Below are 18,310 nucleotides of genomic sequence, written 5' to 3'. Positions count from 1 at the left end.
TCTTCTCCTACCAAAAAAAAAGTTGCCTTTTTTTCTAGTATTGTTATTCCACCAAATTTTGTGCCTATTAAGTATCTGAATGATATTGCAGAAGAGAGAAGGAAAAACATTACCTGATGCAGCGAGTACACTGTATACATCTAGTCATGATAGTCTTTACCAATGGCCCAATATTCTTGTCCTCCACAGCACGTTTCCCATCTAAAAATCTGCTCCTATCATTTCCAAACATCATGGACTGGTCCTTTAGTAGATTAGGAGAGAGTTAACATAATGCTGCTAATGAAATTAAAACCTGAGATAATCAAAAAGATTTATGAAGTTTGACAACATACCTGCAGATCACATTCACCTCCCTGGTCACAAATAGGACAGTCCAGTGGGTGATTTGCTAACAAGAACTCCATCACACCTTCTCTGTATGAAAAGTTGTAGTACACAAAATGATATAAATTTTTGGCACTCAAAATGGCTATCTAACCTTCAGGGATGTACTTTTTCATATAGTATTAACTTTACATTTATTATCAAAATGCCAATGCAACCATCATTCTAGTATTAGACACACAGTCTAAAAAATGCTTATAGAAGTCCAGGAATAAAATATCATTAAAGAATCTAGAAAATTATGACTTTTAAAAACACAAAATTACCCAAAGTCACTAAATAGTCTTCAGAAAACATTAATTCAAAACAAAACAGAGTGCCTAGATGGCTTAGTCAATCAGGCATCCAACTTCGGTTTAGGTCATGATCTCGCAGTCTGTGGGCTCAAGCCCTGTCTTGGGCTGTGCTGACAGCTCAGAGCCTGGAGCCTGCTTTGGATTCTGTGTCTCCTTCTCTCTCTGCCCCTCCCCTGCTCACACTCTGTCTCTCTCAAAAATAAACTTAAAAAAAAATTAAGAAAAAACAAAACACCCACACAAATGCACAGCAAAAACAAATATAATCAATGCCTATATAGTAACAGTAATACTTTACTACAATAATCTCAGTTCAATAAGCCCCAGACTCACTATTCATCATAAGTTGAACAGGTTACTATATAAGAGATTCTTTTTCAAGTTTATTTATTTTGAGAGACAGCACAAGCAGGGGAGGGGCAGAGACAGACAGGGAGAATCCCAAGCAGGCTCTTGCACTGCCAGTGCAGAGCCCAACACGGGGCTCAATCTCATGAACTGTGAGATAATGAACTGAGCTGAAACCAAAAGTCAGACACTTAACCGACAGAGCCACCCAGGTGCTCCTAAATAAAAGCTTTTTTTTTCTTTCCCCTAAATAAGAGCTTTTAATGCTCAAAACCATAAACACCTGACTTCACCTCCTCAACATGTACTTAATTCCACTGCTCCTAGAAGTCAAACATACCAACTTTTTCAAAACTTGCTATTGAATTTCCCATCTATGGGAAGGTCTAAATACTGAAATGAACAATTTTCTTCTCTAAGAAAAGTTACTATGCTAAATAACATGAAAGTACCTTGCTTTCTTAGATTTCTCTGAGTTTGTCAGGATATTCCAACCTTTCATTACTGGCATGGCACAAGCCGCCACAACCTGGAATTTCAATGGAAAAATGTCTAAGTATTTGTATTTAGTTGTAATTATAAGCAACCCAACATATAAAACATTCAGCTATACATTTGAAAATAAGCCCAGTATCTTTGAAGATTCATTTTTTTACTTTTCATAGTTACGATACGATAATCTGACACTTCACATTTCTCTGTGAAAAAAAAATAAGATCTTGTACTTCTAAATTCTATCCTCCTAGTCAATGCAACTCTATATAGAGACTCTGAAACAGAACATCAAATAACTGTGTTTTGATTAGCAGGTACTACTGAATTAAAACTTAGAAGACAAAATGAAATTAAACAGAAAGTGAACGTCTTCATTGTAATCCCTTTCTCTAGTGAAAATGGCCCGGCATGAGCCCTTCCAATGTACTGCCTGGCAATTCCACATCCTAGTTGTCACACAGCCATTTGGAAATACTACTGCCAGCTGTAAGAAGTCACCTTTAATTTCTCAATCTGTTGTAATTATATAGGGCTTGCATTTATAAAGCACTTTCATCAATGCATTTCCAGTTTTGAAATGAACAGACTCAACTGCACAAAATAATAAATTTACAGATACAATTAAACAGGGCTAGGTTTCTCCACTACAACAATGATTCTAAGTAAAATTCGCTGCAAGATTAAAGTTTTCTACCTTCTACAGCATGGTGTGGAATTTTAGGTATCAAGTACCTTAGGAGCTTTCTCAATTTCAACAAGGCACATCCTACAGTTTCCAGCAACAGACAATCTTTCATGATAACAGAATCGAGGGATCTGCATGCCAACCTTCTCACAAGCCTAGAAGACAAAGTAAAAAATTCCTGCATTAGAACAATCTGACCTCATCCTTGCTTTGCCTAAAACAGAAAAAGAAAGGCTATACCACCTGCCTTATTACTCCTATCTATAAACATCTATACTTTTATTCATTCTTCATCCCTAAAGAGATTTCCCTCTTTCTTTGCTCTTGACTCCTGCTCCTGTCTGCTCTCAAGCCTGCTCTAAGGTCTCAGCATGCCTATACCTTATGGAAGAAACTGAATAAATGAACCTCAGATTGTGCTGAAGGTCTGACTCCTCATTTCCACTCTGAACCATTGTCCATAAAGACACCCCTTCAAACTCAGTCCCCATGGTTTCATACATGGACTTCCCATGTACTAGATGCAGTGGGTAGAGTAATAAGCAAGATCTTGTCCCAACCTTCATACTGGTTCACATTTCAAATTATACCCAAACCCTCATCTGGAGCCCTGACAGTTCACCACTTCTCCAAGTTTTAGACTTAAATAGTTCTGTGCATGGATACGCTCTATGGACAGCTAAAATTCAATCTATTTGTGTCCCCTATGATACATCTCCAAATAAGTTAACAAAGCCAGAAACCACAAAAGTTTTTCCTGCTTTTCATTGTGCCTAAAGGCCTATCAACTCACTCTCACTGAATCTATTCTTTTATTTTCATTCCTATTGCCACTATCTATTTTAGGCCTTTAATTTTCAGTTCTACTAATGCAAGATACTCTTCCCTTGTGTCTCCCACCAGTCTTGTTATTCTCCAAACTAACATCCTCTATGGTCACTGCGATACAGCTTAACTGCCATGAAAACTACTGATAAGTCAAACTATAAGCTCTTTAGTATGACATATATCTTCTTACATTACTGAATCTATTATAGTAATTTGATTTCTTGTTTTCTTATCTTCTATATATACCTTATGTTCTAACAATAGCAAACTATTTAAAGCTTCTTTGTCCAAATATAAACACTTATCCTTTACAAATCTCCTCAGGGACCACCTGAGATATCCCTAACATCTCTTTCTTTTTTTTTTTTTTTTTAAATTTTTTTAACGTTTTATTTATTTTTGAGACAGAGAGAGACAGAGCATGAACGGGGGAGGGGCATAGAGAGGGGGAGACACAGAATGGAAGCAGGCTCCAGGCTCTGAGCCATCAGCCCAGAGCCCGACGCGGGGCTCGAACTCACGGACCGCGAGATCGTGACATGAGCTGAAGTCGGATGCTCAACCGACTGAGCCACCCAGGCGCCCCCCTAACATCTCTTTCTATCACTTCCTATATACCTGGCAAAAATGCTCTCCACTGTACCTCGAACATATACTGTTATGTATTTATTGTTTACAGGTCTATGCCTGGCAGATAGTCTAAAAATAACTGCTAAATGAATAAAGAGCATTTAGTTCTTGGTAACTTGCAGACAGAATGAAGTATCACTTCTTCAAGACCAATTTTGTTAGTTCTGAAGGAATCTGGAGGAATTATATATTTAATGCATGAATTCATTTACCTGCTTTGTAGGACACATTCTTAAAAAATATTACTAAAAATAGAGAAATCACATGAAATTAAAAGCATCAAGCAGGTTCACAACTAACAAAAATTATCTTTTCCCCAAACTTACCTAAATTAACTTGTAATTTATTTTTGGTAACTTCAAATTTTAAATGGGTATATACTGGGAAGGCAGAAGTGAAACAAAATAACTGCCATAATTCACTGAAGAAAGTCAGAAACAGATAAATGATAGCTCACTTTGAAATGCCAACATTTTAAATCCAGTTTACTTTCATATAATTTTACTGTCTATAGTTCTTTTATGAGCATTTATCAAGGAATCTTAAAATTTTTTAAAGTAAATAAACAGTGTAACAGAAATAAATTGATACAAAAAAACCACAACATATACAAAAACAAAGAATTGGAACATATGCCTACTTGGAGTACGGTAGTTCCTGGTTCCACCATGACAGACTGACCGTCGACAAATACTTCAATTAAGTTGCTTGCTGCTGTGGCAGTTGTTCGAACTGACCATCAAAAATATTGAGATGAGAAATAAATTAAGAGTTGAATTTATTATAGCAAAGGATAATGGGTTAACTCTAACCTACAAGTCTAAAATTTTTCCTCATTTTACACTATTCCCCTCTATTTCTCTAGATGCAAACTTTTAGAATACTGAATTAGACAAAAACTTTTCCAAACCTGAATACCAAGGTAGAATATGGCTGCCCACTTTTAATGGTAGTTAATTTAAAATTTTTAATACCATGGAAAATATGTTCATGGGAATACTACTTTTCAAAAGCAGGACTGCTTTTTCCATTTTGGGACTGATAGTTCCTACTACTTTTTATTCCATGACAACTTGTATAAACTGTTTGAAGTTATATTTTTAAAATTATTCAATTTGACTAGGGTCATTTGTTTCTATTTTATTTAAAACAAATTATGTTTAGGGTCTTTTATGAAACATTCCATAAACCAATGAATTGACAAAGACAGTAAATGCAAAAATAGTACCCACAAATGCAAAAAAAAAAATACTCACCACATCCTTTATGAGACTTAGAAAGGCCTACTAAGGCCCTTTTTAGAGGTATCCTTAACATATTGCTAAGAATAAAACAAAGAAGAGTTATATTATCATAGGAAATAATAAAACTCTAATTACAAACTTTTGGGTAATGGTTCTTAAGTTTAATAGCACTTTACACACATTATTTCATTGAACATTCACAAGTCCTGATATTTTTTCCTCAAATTCTAGAGATGAGAATACTCAGTCTGAGAGAGAGTAACTAACTGACTTGTACAATGTCAAGGAGCTAAGAAGGAACAGCTAGTAATCAAATTTACGTAAAGGGCAGTTTTGTCGTTTTTAAAGTATAAACAATCAAATGTAAAACACTACTATGTAGTAATATAAATTTTAAGAATAAGTGAGCTTATCATTAATACTATGTAAATAAGACCTTCTGCCTTCATTTCGTACCAATACTCATTCTAACATTCCATGTTCTTTTTTTTTTTAATTTTTTTTTAATGTTTATTTATTTTTGAGACAAAGAGAGACAGAGCATGAACAGGGGAGAGTCAGAGAGAGAGGGAGACACCGAATCCCAAGCAGGCTCCAGGCTCCGAGTTGTCAGCACAGAGCCTGACACGGGGCTCGAACTCACGGACCGTGAGATCATGACCTGAGCCAAAGTCGGACGCCCAACCGACTAGGCCACCCAGGCGCCCCTAACTTTCCATGTTCTAAGCAGTTATCTACTAAATGTTCCTGAGATTCTGAGCTGGCTCAGAAGTCCAAGCCTTTTAAGTATCTGGAGAGCTATTTTCTGGGCTTGGTACAATTATTTTACAGATTTGCAATTATAGGTCTGTTCTACCCTCATTGGATTAATGAACTTCTTGAATCTTTGTATCTTTCGTGCCTATTTCCAAGGCTGATACACAGTAAACTCTAAAATAGTGGTTCTCAGGGTGCCTGGGTGGCTCAATCAGTTGGGCAACTGACTCTTGGTTTTGGCTCAGGTCATGACCTCATGGTTTGTGGGTTTGAGACCTGCGTGGGGCTCTGTGCTGACACGGTGGGGCTTGCTTGGGATTCTCTCTCCCTCTCTCTCTGCCCCTCCTCTGTTTGTGCTTTCTCTCTCACAAAATAAATAAACTTTAAAAAATAAATAAATAAAGGGGCGCCTGGGTGGCTCAGTCAGTTGAGAGTCCGACTTTGGCTCAGGTCACAATCTCACGGCTTGTGAGTTCGAGCTCTGCGTCAGGCTCTGTGCTGGCTCAGAGCCTGGAGCCTGCTTCATAGTCTGGGTCTCCCTCTCTCTCTGCTCCTCCCCCACTCACGCTGTCTCTGTCTCTCAAAAATGAATAAACGTTAAAAACAATTAAAAATAAATAAATAAATAGGAGCGCCTTGGTGGTTCAGTCAGTTGAGCATCTGAGGCTTGATTCTGACTCAGGTCATGATCTCACCATTTGAGATCGAGCCGGGCATCGGGCTCTGTGCTGACACCTCAGAGCCTGCTTGAGATTCCCTCTCCCTCTCTGTTCCTCCCCGACTCACACTCTTTCTCTCTCTCTGTCTTTCAAAATAAATAAAAATTTAAAAACAAATAAATAAAACAGTGGTTCTCAACCAGGTACAGTTTTGCTTCCCAGGGAACATTTGGCATCATCTGTACACACTGTTGTCACAGCTGGGGGGGGGGGGGGCAGTTACTAGCATCTAGTGGGTAGAGGCCAGGGTACTACTAAACATCCTACAGTACACAGGACGGTATCCCGTAATAAATCTTTGTTGAATTACTGAAAGAAATAGGAATGAATTATATAAATAACACCAATTAAAGACATACGTAAGCAAACAGAATGTTAACCGAACTTTAGAGTTTTCATCCATTCACTTGATCATAAGGGCTTGGAACTGAACTTTTTGTCTACTCACTTGATCAAATGGGCTAAGCATCTAAATTATAATTTTTCACTTGGAACTTCTAAAAATGGAAATTACGTGATCAGAATGTATCAATGTAGGGGCACCTGGGTGGCACAGTTGAGTGACAGACTCTTGATTTCCGCTCAGGTCATGACCTCATGGCTCATGAGATCCAGCCCTGCCTGGGGCGCTACACTGACAGCATGGAGCCTGCTTGGGACTCTCTCTCACTCTCCCTCACCCCACGCACACACACCCTCTCTCTCAAAACAAACTTAAAAAAAAAAAAAAAAGTATCAACATAATGATTTTCAAAAGTAAAGAGAGTAGAAAACAGTATGTATACGTGTTTTAAGCATAAAGTTTCACATATCTATTATAGAAGAGGTATAACAAGCTTTCTAATTCAGACTTGTTAATTCATAAAATTCATTAATTCAGAACTTGTGATACTGAATTTGCAGACATGAAGGCTACCACATACCAATGAGTGATTTTTGATAAATCAGAGTTTCTGCTTAATGTACAGATCAGGAAGCAAACAATACTTCTTAGATTATGTGGTATTAGTAGGAGTTCAGTAAATGTCAATTAGAGCTAAATTCAACGTAGACAGAAATAGCCAGTAAAGATCAGTTTCAAAGTCCTCTTCCTTGGTACTCCCTCTCTGTACCATAGGCACACATTGTGTACATAACTTTATTATTCCACCTACTAAACTGTAGGTTAGTAACTGATTTTAGTACCTACTAAACTGTAAGCTCCTTGAAGAGGAATAGTGCAATTTGGTCATTTCCCTTTTCCGAAGACCTAGCCCTTGAAAAATAACCATCAAATAATCTTATCAAGTTCCAAAATGAGTAAACTCTATCTTATTAAAATCTATTGCTATATAAAGGTAAATCTGGATTTGCTGAATTAAGAGTAGTGACAGAATGAAAATCAATAATCAATATTTCACACAACGTCAACACTTTCTTACTATTATTGTCTCCATACAATATAAAAGTATTGCCCACTTTAGCTAGGAAATCAAGCAGAAATAGGTGGTCTCTTGAAAATCCAGCAGGGAATGGTGCACAGCCCCAACAAAAGACAGTTTCACAAAACTTTAATCTGTACTTTACATGTATTTATCTACCGCGAGGGAATGGAGATAATCGCCTCCAAATGGGAAAATGTTAATGACCAATCATTTCTAAAACTAGACTGGACAATTTTAGCATAGGAACAATACAATATATTCCCTACCATATAGCCTGCATCCACGCACTTCTCTCTCTCCAAGGTACCTCTCTATTGGAAGCCACCATCGTCTTGCCTGAACTATTATAAAAGCCCCCCCAACAGGTCTCCTGCTTTCTACACTGTTCCTACAGCCTCTCCCGTCTTCCCACAGGCTGTGGCCTCGGACTTCAACGCATTCCTTCAGAGCTTTCTGGCCTCTCCTTGTCCTTCAAATTCGGGCTTAAAAGCCATTCTTCAGGGAGACTTTCCTTATCAGCCTGTCCTAAATTTCCCAACTAGTCCCTAGTCCCATCACCCATTTTATTCTTCGTGGACTCGGTTCTAGTTCATAGCAGACGTTCGAGAACTATTTGCTAAATGAATTCTATGTCTAATCTCTGGCCGAAACTTAACTTCCACTTCCCTGGAATTAAAAAGTGCAGGTGCTCTGACAGCCTTATAGCAAACACCCTGCTTAACGATGCACACGCGACTCGGTGGAAAGAAGAACATTCCGTAAAGAAACAACTTGAAGTTTATTCAGCAGACACGGTTCACGTTACATTTTCAACGCCCTCTATTCGTTCTCGAGCGGAGCTGGGGCGCGTCCACGGTCTCCCGGTACCCGCGTTAGATCCCAGGAACTTTTAAGCAACGAAGCTGTGTTATCCGCAATGCGACCTGGGGCAAAGCTTTTAAATATTTCCTACAGTTTCCCCACCAGGGAAAGGGATAAAAAATGTTCCCCAACGCACTCAATGGACAAAAGCAAAAACAACAAAACCCCCCCGAGGAGTGGATGGTGGCTAAGGCAATAGCGGCCAAACGTACTGTACCAAGTACGTGTGAACTCGGTGGGGGCAATGCTCAATCCGCGGGCCTAAGTCAAGTACATAGATCCTCTCCCCCGGGAACAAAACGGCCTCGGCTCCACAAAGGGGAATGACCTGCATTTCCCTTGCACAGTGAAGGTCACCCACAAGCCTGTCTCCGGGCCAGCGCTCCCAGGGCTTCCTACTCCTCCACCAGCTTTCTGCTCCGAAAGACCAGAGACCATGGCTAACAGCCCTCACCTGCCGGCTCTCGGGGGTGCCGGAGGCGGGGTGGGACGCGGCACCCAGTCAAGGACAAGAGTAGAATGAGTCACCTGGGCCAAAGGAAACAGTCTCGTCAAGAAATCAACTCCTGTGGCAAGAGGCACCTCAGCCTTCTCACCCAAGCACGACCTCACCTTCCCCCTGGAGCCGCCGAAGCCGCTCTGCAGAACTGTCTGCACCGCACCAACCCCCTCAGAGAGACCGGCTTGCTTATTCAATATGGCGGCCTCGGCTAACCTCGCCCGCCGGGCCCGGAGAACGGGAAGCCAGGAGGGACTAGAAGCCCCAGATTCGACAATTTCCCCCGCTCAGGTTGAGTTCGGCAATTTCCGTCAGCTGGCCAGGGGGCGGGGCGAAGGGCCAGTCGGTTGGAAGGGGCGGGGGCGGGGGCGGGGTGGGGGTGGTAGAGCTTGGAACCGCAGTTCCGCCGGAAGTAGTCAGGCTCCTGAGGCCGGGCGTTTTCGGTCATTTCCGGCACTTCAAGGGGCGGTTCCTGTAGTGTTCCGGGGCCGCGCGGTACTTATTTAAGAAACACCCTTTTGTATCAGTTTATTTCTAAACACAAAGGCCTGCGAATAACACGTGGGCCGTTCAATTCAGAGCCACCCAGTTTTACGTTGAGGATGAGGAGATTAACGTACTTTGACCTTTAACCTTCGGCCCCGTGCGGCAGAGGGAAACGCCTACGTCTCTATATAAGGCCTTTTCCGGCCTTCGGCGGCCCCTTTTCCCTTTTAGCGCTAGGCGCTCGCTCCCCGCGCTCGCGTTCTTCCCCCCGCTGCTGCCCCGTTCCGCGATCCGCTGGCGCCATGGGTTTTGGAGACCTGAAAACCCCCGCCGGCCTCCAAGTGCTCAACGACTACCTGGCGGACAAGAGCTACATCGAGGGGTGAGAACGGGCTTCGGGCTGGAGCCGGGCTCCTGCGGTCGGGCCACGTGGCGCGGCCTCTGCCGCCGCTGGGGGAAAGGCAGCGGGCCTGCGAGGGGTGAGGGGTTAAACGTGTGCTTTCTTTCCGTTGACGGGGTTCAGCCGGGTTTTCCCGCGGCTTTACTCGGTTAGCGAGTGTAAGCCTGTAGGTCTGGGTTAGAGGTTACAATCTTTGAGGTCCACCAAGTAGCAGGGATTTCTCGGGATAGCGCAGAGGACCAAACACGTGGTCCCTGATCTCGAATTTACTGAAAAACCGGGCAGCTTAGGTTGCCAGGTAGCAAATGGGCCAGTTCCCAGGAATAAGTTAGACAGGGGTGGCGTTTCTCATTTATTTGCTGGCGTTGGTGGTTTTTTTTTTTTTTTTCTTTTAAAGGCGGGTGTAATTATTTTTGCGTCCGCGGCAGGTATGTGCCATCACAAGCAGACGTGGCGGTATTTGAAGCAGTCTCCGGCCCCCCACCTGCCGACTTGTATCATGCCCTACGTTGGTATAATCACATCAAGTCGTACGAAAAGGAAAAGGCCAGGTAAGATTATCTTGGTATTTGTCTGAAGAGCAGGATGCTTTCTAAACTTAAACCCAAGATTTAACACCTGACCAAATGGGACCCAGGCTACTTTAGTTTTGTTGGGATATTGTGAGCTAAGTATCTTTGTGACTTGAGAAGGCCAAGAGACTGAAGTCCTCCGTTTTTTCACAGAACAGGTAGAACATGGACAACAGCAGTTCAGCTTTTCCCCACACTGCCCAGACAATGTGCCTCGACCCTGACCTGGGGGGCCCACCTCTGGGGTGAGAGGGTGGCTCATTCATTCAGTACTTGGCCATTCTTCTGAAACTGCCAACAAGGGTGGAAGTTTGGGGAAGTGGACTCCAGTTCACTAAGAATGGAACTGAGCATACTTAATGAAATCTCAAACTGAAATATTCATACTGAAAGAGTAAATCCTAGTGAGTATTGAATGTAATAACGTCTCACATGCTACTAATGTTTGTTGGGTGAGGAGGTAAAGATGCAAAAGTATCTGGGAGTGGTTAGGGGTAAATTCGTAGTACAAAAGGGTTCTATTGATAAATAGGGATGGAAACAAGTTCTGGCGTATGGTCTGAAAAAGAACATCGTACCCATTTCATCGTGATTGAACTTAAAAATGTTTTTCAAGCCTTCCAGGAGTGAAGAAAGCTTTGGGCAAGTATGGCCCTGCTAATGTGGAAGACACCACAGGAAGTGGAGCAACAGATTGTAAAGACGATGATGATATTGATCTCTTCGGTTCTGATGATGAGGAGGTATGACATACATGAATACGTATGTTGAGCTTAGTTGTAGGCTCTGGTGAAATTGCCTGGATTTCAATTCTGGTTTCACCGCTTTGTTACCTACCTGACTTAAAAATGATGAGTAAAACCAAATCACCATCTTTCGGCTGAGCTCGTGATGGATTTGCTTTTTTCTGATGAGACTGGTCTTTGTTGTGATGGTCCACTAGCTTTTGAGCTGAGGAACAACTAGCTTTGTGAAATGATTTTACTTTTTCTTCATAGGAAAGCGAAGAAGCAAAGCGGCTAAGAGAGGAACGCCTTGCACAATATGAGTCAAAGAAAGCCAAAAGTAGGTCATTTTATAATTTGTGCTGCTTTAATTTTATAATAACGTGAGTAGTTTCATTTGAAGCTTTCTCGCCAAAGTAATTTCCTCCTTTGTTGAATAGGTCAGTATTTTAAAAGCCGTGTAGGTGGCTCTTCATAAAACTTCCACAGCTACTGGTCTGCAGCCGCTCTTATGGTAGCAGTTGTGGCATTCCTCTGTGGGAAAGAAACTGTCACACAATTAAATACCTCTTTCTTAGCACGACAGAAAGTGGGCATGTGAGTGACAAACAGATGACTTCTGTGGTTTTGTTGGGCTGAGGAGATGACCCACCGGAAAACAGATGACGATTTTAAAAATGTCTTCGACTAAAATAAAGAAAACATAATTGAGTGTCTGAGTAATGCTGTTTGTGCTCTTTTTAGAACCTGCGCTTGTTGCCAAGTCTTCCATCTTACTAGATGTGAAACCTTGGGACGATGAGACAGATATGGCAAAACTAGAGGAGTGCGTCCGAAGCATTCAAGCAGACGGCTTGGTTTGGGGCTCTTGTGAGTTCAGTCTTTACTTTCTGAAAATAGCATCTGGAGTTTGCATAATTACCACCTTTGTCAAAGAACAGGCCTTTTCTAAGGTTTTTTTCTCGATGCTCTTTCAGCTAAACTAGTTCCAGTGGGGTATGGAATCAAAAAACTTCAAATACAGTGTGTAGTGGAAGATGATAAAGTTGGAACAGATATGCTGGAGGAGCGGATCACTGCTTTTGAGGACTATGTGCAGTCCATGGACGTGGCTGCTTTTAATAAGATCTAACGTTCGTTGTAGATAATTTCCCTTAAATAAAAGCTTGAAGACAACTGTTGACTCTGACTCTTACATGGGGTGGTTTTTATATTTTTCCCATTTTGAGGGAAGAAACTCAATGGATGTGTAATTTAAAAATATAAATTTGGGTCAGCATTGTTAGATATTTAGCCCAAATTAGTAGAAATGGACTCGATCGTACTATAGTTTCTGGACCCAATGCACGAGGGTACCACTTTCACCACAATATTGCAAGTTTCATATTTGCCTTGTTTTCAAAAGAAACTCTATAAACTTCACTTGTGGAAATTTTGGATTAAGAAATTTGACGAGGGGTGCCTGGGTGGCTTAGTTGGTAGAGCGCCAAACTCTTGATTTCAGCTCAGGTTGTGATCCCAGGGTTGTGGGTTGGAGCTCCATGTTGGGCTCTGCCCTGAGCATGAAGCCTGCTTAAGGTTCTGTCTGGGTGGCTCAGTTGGTTAAGTGTCTTCACTTCGACTCAGGTCGTGATCTCATGGTTACTGAGCCCCAATAGGGCTCTCTGCTCTCAGCATAGAGCCTGCTTTGAATCCTCTGTCTACCTCTCTCTGTGTCCCCCCACCCCATGCTCTCTCAAAAATAAACGTTTAAAAAAGATTTTCTGCCCATTTGCCCTGCTTGTGCATGTGTGCAGGCACTTCCTAAAGCTAAAAAAAAAGATAATTTTTTTACTAGATTTTTAGCCCTGCAGGTTTATAATGGTTCAGACCTTGGGTACTTTTGCAGGGAGTTAACCAAGTTAATACCCAGGCTGGTTTTCCTCAGTGGGGATGTTGGGGGTATTTTAATGTTTGCTGGAATACTTAATGAAACACTGGAGAAAAGGAAATTAAGTGTTGAAATGGACCAATGACTTCAGTTGCAGATGAAGTATAGTAAAACCTTGGTTTGCGAGCATAATTTATTCTGGAAATGTGTTTACAATCCAAAGCACTTGTATATCAAAGCAAATTTCCCTTTAAGAAATACTGGAAACTCAGATGATTCATTCCACAACCCAGAAACATTCATGTAAAAAGGATTACAGTACTGTAATTTAACACAAAATAATAAAATACAAAATATAAAGAAAAATGAACTTGCATGTACCTTTGAAAACTCTCATGGCTGGTGTGAGGGAGGTGAGAGAGGAGGGTTATTGTGCAGGATGACTTTCACCATCATTAATGAATGTTGACTACAGTACAGTTTTTTTATTTTGAAAGAAGGATCAGAGCGAGAATCCCAAGCAGGCTCCCCCCTGTAAGCACAGAGCCCAGTGGGGCTCGAACTCAAAAACTGAGATCATGAGCTGAGCTGAAACCCAAGAGTCAGACAATTAACCCACCAAGCCACCCAGACACCACAACTACAGTACAATGTTGAGAGACTCTTGTCATGTATGTATTTAACGTAACTGGCAATAAGGCTGCAGAGGGTCTCTATCTGCAGGCAGCCTGACCTAAAATGAAGCAAGGCATTCCTAAGCTTACTCTTGTATGGACAAGCAAAGGACTGCCCAGAGGTGCTTTGAAGTGACAAAAAAATACACTAGTGCCAGACACACTTCCAATGAAAAATCATTGATTTCTGCCAAACACCACAGCCTGAGAGCAAGCATCTGAGCGTGGGAGACAATCACCCACGGTCCGCAGCGAGAAAGAGACCATTGGTTTAGTTGTGATTTGACGTTTGGCACCATATATCACTTGTATTGCAAGACCTTGCTCGTTTATCAAGTTAAAATTGAGAAATGTTTGCTCATCTTGCAGAACAAGTTGCAGTACAAGGTTTTACTGTAATTGTCACCTAAGGATCAAGTCGGGGGTTACTGGAGACTGAAACTTCACACAATTAACAAATTCCACTTGAAAGCAGTATGATAGGAGATGGGGTGTGCAGTGTTACTAAAGGGACACCTGACCCTGAGGAGGGGAATCAGCTCCAGGGAAAGATTCCCAAATTTGTCACAAATTACAACAACCATTCGTCAGGCAGATGCTGCAAGTTGAAAACAATGCCTCATTGACTTAAGGGAGAGCTTGTTTTAAGGGTTTTTGGCAGTGTGGTTTTTGAGTAGCAGTGTCTTGGGAAGGGTGTTTACAGGTAATTGATTCCCAGGCTGTGGTTCATAAGCCTGGCTTGGGTGTGCAGGTGGGGACCGAGTGGCACATTTTACTTGGATTTGGAAATATGAGAACCTATTAGGAAGGGACTTCCATACTGCGGTCTTGCTGCAGGTAAATACTGAGATGAAGGCAGTATGTCTAAGTCAAGCATACTTGACTTACTGGAATACCGGAAGCAGCCGCATCATAGTTTGGAATATATGCAACCTTTGGCCTTTTTTTTTTTTTTTTTTTTTTTTTTACCGTAGTTTTTATGAAAGAGTTTAGGAATTGTATCTTGAAGTCTTATTTTTGTGGTCCCTATAGACCAAAGAGATGAAGTGATATGTTTGAGGTCAGAATTTTCCTAGCCAAATCAGACAGTGCTATTCTTTTCCTCTCAGTTGGATTTTGAGACCACTTTACATGTGGGAAATTGTTTACATTCGAAAGAAAAAGAAAATGTATTTAATCAGTGCTTCTATGTATTGATGACTACAATCTGCACTAAGCAGTATTTCCACCCTCATGAGGAATTTTCCAATTGTCAGTGTTATTAGAGCCAGCAGAGGGCAGTGCTTCATTTTCTGGAGAACCAGAGCCTGGAGATTATGGAACTGTTGCTATGGAAAGATCGAGATGTAGCAACTGGGGAATAGTAGCCCCAAATCATTCACAATCGTTGACATGTTAAAGGGATTGAGCTCAGCCAAAATGTAACATATTGATAAAAACTAATGATTAAAAATTTGGTTAAAAGTAAAAGGAGTTAGAACAGTCAATTCAAACTGCAGCTGTCTTGCAAATCTCAAAATGATAAATGATAAACATGTGACTTTAAAAATCTTCACAGCCTCAAATATTTTTATTGGTATCTTTTAATTTTTATTTTAAAAAATAGTACAGTAGCATAGTTCAAAAATCAAGGGGTTATACAGTGAAGTCTGTCTCCCTACCCCCCCAACCCCAGGCCTCCTGTTTACCTCCATAAAAGCAACCAATCAATGTCAACAAGTCCTTAGGTCTTTCCAAAACTAGTCTAAACATAGAGTAACTGTAGCATACAATACAAGGTGTTCTGCACCTTTTATTTTGTCCATCGAAATAGACTTGGATGTCTTGGAAATTATATCTTGGATATTCCATATTGTATTTATAAAGCTTCCTGGTTTGCTAATAGTTACATAATCCTTTGTCTCATAGCTTATTTGACTGGTCTGTTTACTGGAGCTTTCGATGGCCTTCAGTTTTCTGCTGTTAGAAGCAATGCTCACATTTCATGTGAGCCAGTATACCGAGCGACCTGTTTTTGAGCCATGGGGCGCAGAAAGCATATGTATACATAGAAAATGAGATATTTTTGTTTGTTTCTGACTTTGGAGAATTAAGATAAAAGAGGCCACCTTTTTTTTTTTTTTTTTTTTTTTTGACGCCCAGAAGTGATTACAGTAACTCAGACCATATTTATTTTTCGTGTTCAGCATCCCTAGCACAAGGCTGGGAACCGTGTGGGAATTCAAAATGATTCATTCAGTATCCTGTCAGATGCTATAAAAATACAAAGAGTTAAGAAAACTACAATAGGGAGTTGTCTCAAACACATAAAATTGTTAAAAATTAGTCATTATGTGATTAGGCAAGTAATCCAAAAAAAAGTTCAGAGGGTCAGGGAAGGCTAGAATTGAAAAGTTTTTTTAAAGAAGTTGGGACTTGAGCTGGATGGACCTTGATTGGTAATTTGTAAAAAAAGGAAACACACACACACGCAAAAGAAAGAAAACACGTGAAAATTCCGGGGGAGGGGTGGGTGGGTGTAAAAAGCAGAATGATACAGGCAGGAATAAGAATGGACAGTGACACATTTGGGAGGCAATTAGATCAATCTGGCTGGTGTTTGCAATATCTGTTTGGTATTAGGGTGGGGTCATGTTGTACATTCAGCCTGGCTCCTGTGAGGGCAGCGTGGGGCAGAGACTTGAAGGTTTCCAAGCCAGATAATGACAAAGGCAGACAGCTTTGACCTGGAGTTGGTGTAGATGGAAGCTTCTGAAGCAAAGGGCTGTTAAAACCCTAACATAAGTGAAAACGGCTAACTTACCGCATGTATACTCAATGAAATACTTTATGGACAATATAATTAAAAAGCAACAGACTCTAGCAACATTAAAAAATACTGGAGTTTTTCCCTATTAGGAAAAGATAGGCTTGTGGACAAATACAAATACAAAAACCTTGGTGTTCATGTTTGGGGATATATGTGTACTCCCCGCCCCCCACCCCCCCAAACAAATACAATTTAGCAATGGCAAATTTTTCGTCCTTACAATAAAAAAGTAAAAAAAAAATACATGCCTCATATACATTGTCCATTTTGAACCCCCTTGCAAGCCTATGAGATAAAGCAGACGCTGTTACTACCATTTTAGATGAGGAAACGACTCTGAGCAATGATTTGCCCGACGACTCACCTAGTGAGAGAGAAACTGAAACGCAGGTCTTGGCCAGGTAACGTGTTGGAAATAGAACGAAGAACATTCTTCATCCCTGCTTTAAGACAATTTAATCCTATTTCATTGATGTGACCCTTGCTGCATATCCTCAGTTAAGGAGAGTGAGAAGATAAAGTCACATAAGGGTACATTTAAAATGGATATTGAGACTGCTAAACATTCTCTCATTACGTGCTCTGTATGGATAATAATAGTTGCATTCCAGAAATGTCCCAAATGACCATCTGTTGTTTGGAAGGCCGCTGGCCTGCATAACTTCAGTAAAGTAAAAATCAAAGCAAAATGTCCAGGGACTTCTCAAATTCATCCCCAAAAGAACTGCCCATAGGTAAGATGCTATTCAAACCTGACACCAACTTGTAAAACTTCTATCCTCCCTCCGTCCCTACAAAATGGGACTATTCTCTTTTTTTCTGATCACAGCCTGTTTTCCAACCTCTGTACATCTGCCCTTAATGTGTCACCTATCTGAAAATGCCTCTTTCCTCATTGGCACTTTAAAAAATTGCAGTCATTCTTCAAGATGCACTTCAAATACCTCTTTCAAGAAATCTTTTATTCTGCTTCTGACCCTTTGCAGCCTCTGGACGCAGTCTTTTATAGAACTTCTATACTGTCTTGTTTTTAAATTCTCTGTGTAGCTCCCCTATGATTCCTAGGAGATTTTTACGTTCATCCAAGAGGAAAGGATCTAATATTTACTAAGCAGTTACTATGTCAGAAGGTGCCAAGAATTCCATTGATTAATACCAGCTAATAGTGATCAAGTTATTTATAGAGCTAAGTACCCTTCTAAGTGCTTTACCTGCATCAACTCATTTTATTTCCACAGCAACGTAGCAGGTACCACTATTATCTCCATTCTGAGATGGGAGAAACAGGTCCAGAGATTTGAATTAATGTAGCCACAAGGTCACAGAGCTAGGATGTGTGAGGGCCTTACTTCAAATCCAGATACCCTACTTCTGGAAGCCCTGGGACTTGCCTTCTTCAAACAGCTTCTATCCATTGAAGAGGCAGGTCTGACTCAATGGGTCTCTGCCTCATTCCCCGAGAGCCTGGATTCTTTACTGTCTTGCCAGCTAGGCACTGAACTCCCTCACTCCCTTCCCTAATTGTTCCAGTGCCTGTCCTCTCCTCCAGCCTCTGTCCTTTTAGTCACTCAATCCTGCTCCTAATCATTAGACCCTGGGAAA

General features: G+C 41.0%; 2 protein-coding genes and 2 non-coding genes across 8 annotated transcripts in view; 3 read left to right on the top strand and 1 right to left on the bottom strand.

Moving 5' to 3' along the window:
- Positions 1-9,465, bottom strand: part of NDUFS1 (NADH:ubiquinone oxidoreductase core subunit S1) — a 30,941-nt gene extending 21,476 nt beyond the window's left edge. Inside the window, exons 1-7 of one of the 4 annotated variants that reach the window (XM_047870855.1) lie at positions 9,202-9,465; positions 4,926-4,990; positions 4,310-4,401; positions 2,259-2,366; positions 1,484-1,560; positions 336-417; positions 114-244 (exon numbers count right to left, since the gene is read on the bottom strand). In XM_047870855.1, coding sequence (XP_047726811.1) covers positions 114-244; positions 336-417; positions 1,484-1,560; positions 2,259-2,366; positions 4,310-4,401; positions 4,926-4,986 — 551 coding nt within the window. In that variant the 5' untranslated portion in view covers positions 4,987-4,990; positions 9,202-9,465. The other 3 variants (XM_047870853.1, XM_047870856.1, XM_047870857.1) reach the window with 3 other exon arrangements.
- Positions 9,466-9,810: 345 nt separating this feature from the next.
- Positions 9,811-18,310, top strand: part of EEF1B2 (eukaryotic translation elongation factor 1 beta 2) — a 31,777-nt gene continuing 23,277 nt past the window's right edge. The window contains exons 1-6 of one of the 2 annotated variants that reach the window (XM_047873120.1): positions 9,811-10,040; positions 10,487-10,609; positions 11,247-11,373; positions 11,629-11,695; positions 12,100-12,225; positions 12,333-12,531. In XM_047873120.1, coding sequence (XP_047729076.1) covers positions 9,961-10,040; positions 10,487-10,609; positions 11,247-11,373; positions 11,629-11,695; positions 12,100-12,225; positions 12,333-12,487 — 678 coding nt within the window. In that variant the 5' untranslated portion in view covers positions 9,811-9,960 and the 3' untranslated portion in view covers positions 12,488-12,531. Of the gene's footprint in view, positions 10,041-10,486; positions 10,610-11,246; positions 11,374-11,628; positions 11,696-12,099; positions 12,226-12,332; positions 12,532-18,310 lie in introns of those variants that run through there. The other variant, XM_047873121.1, reaches the window with a different exon arrangement.
- On the top strand, positions 11,471-11,548 carry LOC125174273 (small nucleolar RNA SNORD51). Its single transcript, XR_007155387.1, has one exon. It is a non-coding gene; the product is annotated as a small nucleolar RNA SNORD51 (small nucleolar RNA).
- LOC125174277 (small nucleolar RNA SNORA41) lies at positions 11,837-11,969 on the top strand. The gene has a single exon (XR_007155391.1). It is a non-coding gene; the product is annotated as a small nucleolar RNA SNORA41 (small nucleolar RNA).

This window comes from Prionailurus viverrinus, chromosome C1 (genome assembly GCF_022837055.1).
Source record: "Prionailurus viverrinus isolate Anna chromosome C1, UM_Priviv_1.0, whole genome shotgun sequence".
NCBI lineage: Eukaryota > Metazoa > Chordata > Mammalia > Carnivora > Felidae > Prionailurus > Prionailurus viverrinus.
This window is presented reverse-complemented; position numbering and strand designations above follow the sequence as displayed.